Source organism: Microtus ochrogaster, chromosome 6, assembly GCF_000317375.1.
Source record: "Microtus ochrogaster isolate Prairie Vole_2 chromosome 6, MicOch1.0, whole genome shotgun sequence".
Taxonomy (NCBI): domain Eukaryota; kingdom Metazoa; phylum Chordata; class Mammalia; order Rodentia; family Cricetidae; genus Microtus; species Microtus ochrogaster.
The window spans coordinates 61,652,231-61,658,935 of record NC_022013.1 but is presented as its reverse complement, the minus strand read 5'-3'; the positions used below and the strand labels follow the sequence as shown (position 1 = coordinate 61,658,935).

Below are 6,705 nucleotides of genomic sequence, written 5' to 3'. Positions count from 1 at the left end.
CAGTGCTAGCCATGATTGAGCATCAGTCACGTGGGCAGTGGTGGAAACCTTTCCAGATCCTGTCAAATGCACTTGGCATTGCTACTTGGCAAGAAATGTTCTGTCAAAAAAAAAAAAAAAAAAAAAACAAGGAAACAAAAACCAAAACCCAAACCAATTCAAACAAAACAAAACAAAAAAAGAAACCAGACCCAGATTAGTAAATTTAACTAAATTAAGGGGCACGCTGAAATGGTTTCTAATCTAAGGGAGGGTGGACAAGCCCAACGCATGTCATGTGACTACCTGGAGGAGTTAGGCTACTACTGTAACCACCTGGGACAAAGGCTGAAGGTTTGCTCCTTAAGGCCTTTTTTCAAAGGGTGGATCAAGCCCACCCAGAGGACCGAGGATAATCTTCTTAAAACCTAAACCCAGCTGATTATAGGCGTTAGTCGTGTCTGAAACTGTCTTCACAACACCTAGATTAATAACTAGGAGCCATAGTGTAGCCAAAATAAAGCGGGCTGTCACAACTGGCAATTTACACTTTAAAAAAGAACAACATAGAATTGCAGTTCGCAGGGAAGTTACTATTTACTTTGGGTGATAATATGTCTTCACTATGACAAAATAACTGAATTATAAGGGCCTCCATTTTTTGTAGAAGTGAAATCAGAGTTGTAGACCCAAGTTTGAGACTTGAATCTGCCTTTAATGGCTGAGTGATCTCGGACAAGACCAACAGAGGATGGGAGCGCCAGCTTGCTGTCTTGAAAAATGAGTGCTACCCACCTGTCCTTCCAAACGTGCATGGGAATTTTCTGCCGGGTAATGATGGCCTTCATCATGAAGAGCAGTCGGTGCTCAAGACACAGTCTTGTATAGTGTTAGGCAGCATCGTGTCCTGAAAGAACACTGTGTATTCCCTGTCTTCCTTGATATTGCAGTGTTGATATAAGTGCAGAAGTGGCACATTTTGGTCAATAGTGGTTGTTAGCTGTTTCATGTTTGGTAATAAACATTGCCCCTATAGGTAGCAAAAACTATGCTCAGAGATATGCTCTGGTATTTATTTCTCTGGATTTTGGAACTCAGACTATATAGGGAAACTCTAGGATTCTGGGCATGTTGATAACTGAGCACTCTTGGCAGTCCTATATCTGCTAGGAGATTGACCATTGATTCTGGAGTCTACTTTATCCTAGAATTTCAAATACCTTTATCTTTGATTCGTTAGAAGATATTTGAAAAATTAGTCATGTGTTTCTGTTAAAGAGGAGTTTGATAATATGTAGTAGGATGTTTTACATTTGATTTACCCTTGGGAAAGAAGCATCAAAGTCAGCGTGTTTTGTTTTGTTGCTTTTTTCATATCTTTCTCAGCATAAGCACAGCTTACTTATAATAAATACAAATGGAGAGTTCAGGGCATGTGTTTGGAGAGACGATGCTGAAAGATCACCCTAGGACCATGATCTTTAGCATGACTTTGAGATGTGAAAACTGCCCTGATTGACCACCCCATTTAGTCACATTTGAGTCCACTGCGATGAAAGTCTGTTCTGTCTTGTAAGCTGGCCAACTTTCGTTCCCTGGTGAGAGCCCACTGTTAACTACTTTAGTAAAACTTACCCCTCCTGCTGAATGCATACTTTACTGCGATGTGGAGAACCAGTGAATTTGTACTGCTGCTCTTGCTCGGAGAAATCCTGATGTTTTCCTTACAAGCATTTTCCTCCTTTCAGTCCAGTTTAATCGACCTCAAAGAACATGCGTCTTCATTAGCTTCTGCGGGACTGAAGAGGGACTCCAAATTAAAATCGCTAGAAATAGCTATCGAACAAAAGAAGGAGGAGTGTAGCAAATTGGAAGCACAGCTTAAAAAGGTAAGTGCAGTCTAAGCATACATGGGCTCATTGATGGATTCATAAAATGGTTAGAGGAGAGGCCTTTTGCAAAATAAACTCTTTATCATGGGTTATCTGCTGATAAAAGAAACATTGAAGTTGATTCCTGAGAAGTCTGAATCAAATCCGTTTGTAAATATGAAAACCTATCTTAATTTTGCTGTCAAAAGAAAACTTGAAAAAGAGAAAATAGAGGAATGAAAAAGAATAAAAATCTAGCCACTACTCTCTGGGGGTCTAAACCCTCTGAAAAGGTGGAGGAGGATGTTCTCAGCACAGGGAAGAATCCAGACATCACTTCATATTCTGATCAAACTTTATAGTTTCAGATGCAGATCAATTTTTGTAATACAACTGGGCAAGAATGTTTCTGGCAACACTCAGTCTCTAGATGCTCACTAAAGTAGTCAACCCCCTAGTGCATCTGTAGAACAATGATTTATATTGAATTAGTAATGGTTTACTGTCTAAGGAAGCTTGTTATATCCAGAAGTCTTTGGAAAAGAAAGCAGGGTCTTTCCATTGTGGCATCCACTTGTTTGCTCCAACCCGAACACTTTTGTGGGGTGCATTTCCAGTCATGCATTGTTCCTCTGACTCTTTCCCTATGTTGTGTGGTTCGTCTGCACTCATTGTTCATAGAAAACTCATAATGTTATGAAGTCTTTTGTTCCCCTTGACAACTAATAAACTTAGAAGAGATAAGAATCTAAATATATAATAAAACACATAATAAGATTTGATTGTGATTCATAGCACAAATCACTAGAATAGTGATTTATTAACTGTAGTTATGAAGACAGATGGCATGGGTGGCCAGAGATGTGAACAATGCTTGTATCTACACAAGAATTATTTTGAATGCTTAATATTTAAATACTCTATTTTCTACGAACTTATGCAAACTAAAACTGAAACCTGACTATTCCATACTTACCACGTAGGGACTTTAGAAAGTCACCATATGAAATTGCACACCAAGAAAGTCCCCTCACTAAGACTCAGAAGCAGCATTGAGCATGGCTATAGAGATGGCTGGTGGGTAAAGTGATCAGCTCCTATCCCCAGTTCCTATGTAAGAAAAACAGGCATGGTGTACTCCTGTATTCCTACTCTGGGCCAGCAGAGATGAGTAAATCTCCAGACTCTTCAGCTTCCCAGTTTACTTAATTGGTGAGCTCCAGGTTATTAAGAGATGTATGTCAAGAAACAAAAGGTGGAGGAGCAGCTGAGGGAGGCACTTGATGTTTATCTCTGCTTGAGACATGTCTGCACTGGTGCATACAGCCATGTACACATGCACACCCCCCCCCCACACACACACAGAGGCACGGAAAAAGAAAGGCATTCTTAATATTTCCCTTATTTTAAGTAATATTTAGTTAAACAGAAATCTGGACTATGAAAAAGTTTAAATTGCCCATCTGAAGGTATTTAGATAGCTTTTTATACATTTGGTGTATGAACTATTTTCTAAATATTTATATTGTGCTCTATAATACACTATGTTTTTTACTTAATAAGAGAGCACAGTGATGATAAAACATGCTCTCCCACAACACTATAGCGAAGGGAAGTGGCTGCTGTACCATCTTACCTCACCCATGGCGTGCTGAGCAGAAGAATCTCAGACACACCCAGAGCCTGGAAGGCACCTGCATCAACTCTGCTGGGCTGTCACGGAGACCAAGGTTCCGCACTGGGATAGCTGTGCATGTGTGCTTGGTATCTGCCCTTTGTCCCGATAGCTCAGCATTGGTCTTTGAAATCCTCTAGGAAGAAAGAGAAGCAGTCCACATGTTGTTGCTAGAGTTTCCACGTCCATAACTTGATTCTTGACTGAATCTGCATCTTCGCAGTTCAGCCTACTTTGCTTAGGTTCCTCTGGGGTTTGCCCAGCAGGTCACTCACTGGCAACATAGCTTTTCCCCAGACTCCCAGTCGGCACCACTTACTGACATTCACAGTCCAAGTCCTGTAACATTTTGGTGTGGTATTTGATGACATTTTAGTTTTCTACACTGTCACCAGCACTAAAGTGACACATAGAGTTGTCTCACTCTAAGGGAATTATATAATTCATGAAAAGAGAACTTATTTCTAAGTACTTACATAACCTTTACTTGGTTTAGTGAACTTAAAAAGGTTATGATAACCTAAATATTTTATGTCTCACCTGTAGATGCCACATTGTTCATTTGGCTCTCCAGTATTGACTTAACTTTAGGGTTGAAGTGTTTTTTTTTTTTTTTGTTTTCTTCAGTAGTCTCTAGTTTCTGCTGATGGTTTCATTAATACCTCAAGTATCCATCACCTTAGAGAGAAAGGAGGTCTCTATGAAATACTTGAAAACACAAGCCTACACTGTATGAATGTACATATAGACACATTCTTTCCTCAAAGAAAAAAACAACTCTAAAAGCTTAAAAGAGGGCCTTCAGCACCTTTTAAATGAAAAGATTTGTGACTTGTGGATTAAATAGATTTACTAAACGAAAGCTGAAAATATAATTATTTTGTATCATAAATATACCATGGACTTTCCCCAGTAGTATTTTGCTCAAGATTTGTGATGGTCCAGGTCCTTTCTGTTCATAAAATCCATATAAGACTATATACATTAGTAGTATATAGTTGAAAAGAAACTTTTTCTGTCAGCAACAATGGAATCCACTTTGGGATTTAGCTTTTTATTTTGCTAATAATGCATGACTGAAGTAAGCTATTTTTTTTACATACAAATTTGTGGAGGAGTTTGCATACATAGTCATTTTTAACACTTTTTCATGTAGGGTTCATGATTCCTTCAAATATTTTAGGATAAAAGTGCTTCTATACAGACAAGGGATTATGTGAATTCTATCTGAAACTCTTAGAAATGACAATCAGATGCTCATGTGCGAGGAAATCCTACTGATTTTAGTGAGTTCATTGAACAGTGCTAACCAGCTAAGGCATACTTACTAGTGTGCATAATAATTAAATCTATCCGCCAATATTAGTTATCCACGGAGTGAGAAGAACCTAATTATTGATATATGGATTACATGGTCTATTGAATGATATTTTTTTGATGTTCAGGCTGTAGAGGTTAACTGACCTATGTCTTTAGGAACTCCTGAGAAGACACAGACCCCCAAGTGCCTTCTACTCACTTCAGCTTCTGCTTTAGGAGACTTTTCTTAAAAAGCATGCTAACTGTCCTCAAGTTGAAGAAACAGGTGTCCTGTCTTCAAAGGAGTGTCTCAGCCTAGTACCAATTAATAGTTACCCTCGTATTCCACCTCCGAGACCTCCATCTTGAGCCTCAAATTAATGTGTAGATATTTAATCAACTGAAGTCGAGAACACTACTTACAGTAATGTTTCCAACATCTAACTGTGCACAAATTTAACAGGAGCCTATATATACTCTAAAGCCCTTGGAACGTTACAGGCTATCTTTCAGAACTGAGACAGGAGAAATTGGTAATAGGCAACACTGTGTTGTTGTTCCCTTTACTTTTTTTCCAGACTCGAATTTTCCTTTGCTCCTTTAAATCAGTGTGGTGTTGCCCTGCTTTCTGATGTGTCCCTACTGTTAGCCTGCTGTTTCCTAACCTCCGTTTAATGTAGACACCAGATAGAAACTGTAGGCTTCTGGTACTACCAGAGAAGAGCTATAAATTCAATGATAAGATTTAATTAATCTTTTATTATTATCATCTTTGAAGTTCAGGTAATAAATTGTGGGCTTGGCCAGAAGTGCTCCTTCTGATTCATTGTTGGAGGCCAGCACTTCATGTGTCATCAGAAGTGGACAGTTTTCTTTATTTCATGGGCATTTAACTCGAGAGAGGGAAAGGAACACAAACCTTAAATTTCTTGTTTCAGCTATTCTTTTCTAGGAGCCAAAGTCAACATTTGTATTCCCCTAGAGCCTTTCACTTCCACTGTGGAATGTTTAGAAACTGAAATCTCTTCTTTTTTGAAGACCAGCTCGTCTGTGCGAGCCCTGGGTTTGCTGAGCTAATAATGCTGTTTTTCTGGGTCTCTCCTTCTTTCCCTATCTGCGCTGCAATGCCTCCCTACCTTTGCCATGTAGCAAGCTGAGCAGTTGTTCAATCAGATGTACAACCCAGTAAGTCATTTCCAAAAGTTCCCGCTGTAACATATCAAAGCATGAGGATCCACTGAGCCCACGTGACAGTGTGCCACGCTGGGGAAGTGTCCAAAATGAAATCAGGCCCTTCCCATTTCCACTCTGTCAACAGAAATGATCTGCACGGAGCCAGTGCCATTTCTTTCAAAAATTTAAAAACCAAGAGACTAAGGAAATTTGGCCAGCTCTGATATTACTTTCTTCCTAACTTCAACTCTCAGACTACAAAACAAAACAAATCAGCCAAGGATGCAGGCGTCTAGAACTGAGATGCTTCAAGCACAGGCTTCCCTGAGCCACAGGGATGGCATTTGCAGAGCAGCCAGCGGCTCGCGTGTGCTGCATCTCTGAACTGCATGTTAAGCTGGCTTTAGCTTTAAAATCTGGGCTGTACTCATGGGGACTGGTATGTGCCCAACAATAATAAAAAGTCAGCAGCCCTAACACAGTCTGCTAGTAACACACTGTAGCAGTTCTGAATTTAGTTTAATGAAGTCTGAAAGGCAGGTAACCAGTTCAAAATTAATAAAATAGTTTGGATGTCACCACTAGTTCTTTATTCTAATGACATTCATACAAAACATGTGTTTCTCTAGTTTGTTTAAGAAGGAAGGAAGGAAGAAAAGGAAGGAAGGAAGGAAGGAAGGAAGGAAGGAAGGAAGGAAGGAAGGAAGG

The 6,705-nt window shown here is 39.5% G+C and overlaps 1 protein-coding gene across 13 annotated transcripts in view; it reads left to right on the top strand.

The window, feature by feature from the left end:
- Nucleotides 1-6,705, top strand: part of Erc2 (ELKS/RAB6-interacting/CAST family member 2) — a 907,844-nt gene that overhangs the window by 428,760 nt on the left and 472,379 nt on the right. For 8 of the 13 annotated variants that reach the window (XR_003377056.1, XR_003377051.1, XR_003377050.1 and 5 more), the window contains 2 exons: nt 1,728-1,868; nt 5,974-6,009. Coding sequence is in view for 2 of the 13 variants with exons in the window: in XM_026779811.1 (XP_026635612.1) it covers nt 1,728-1,868; nt 5,974-6,009 (177 nt within the window). In the remaining 11 variants the exon portion in view is untranslated. The remainder of the gene's footprint in view (nt 1-1,727; nt 1,869-5,973; nt 6,010-6,705) is intronic. The other 5 variants (XR_003377058.1, XR_003377054.1, XR_003377057.1 and 2 more) reach the window with 1 other exon arrangement.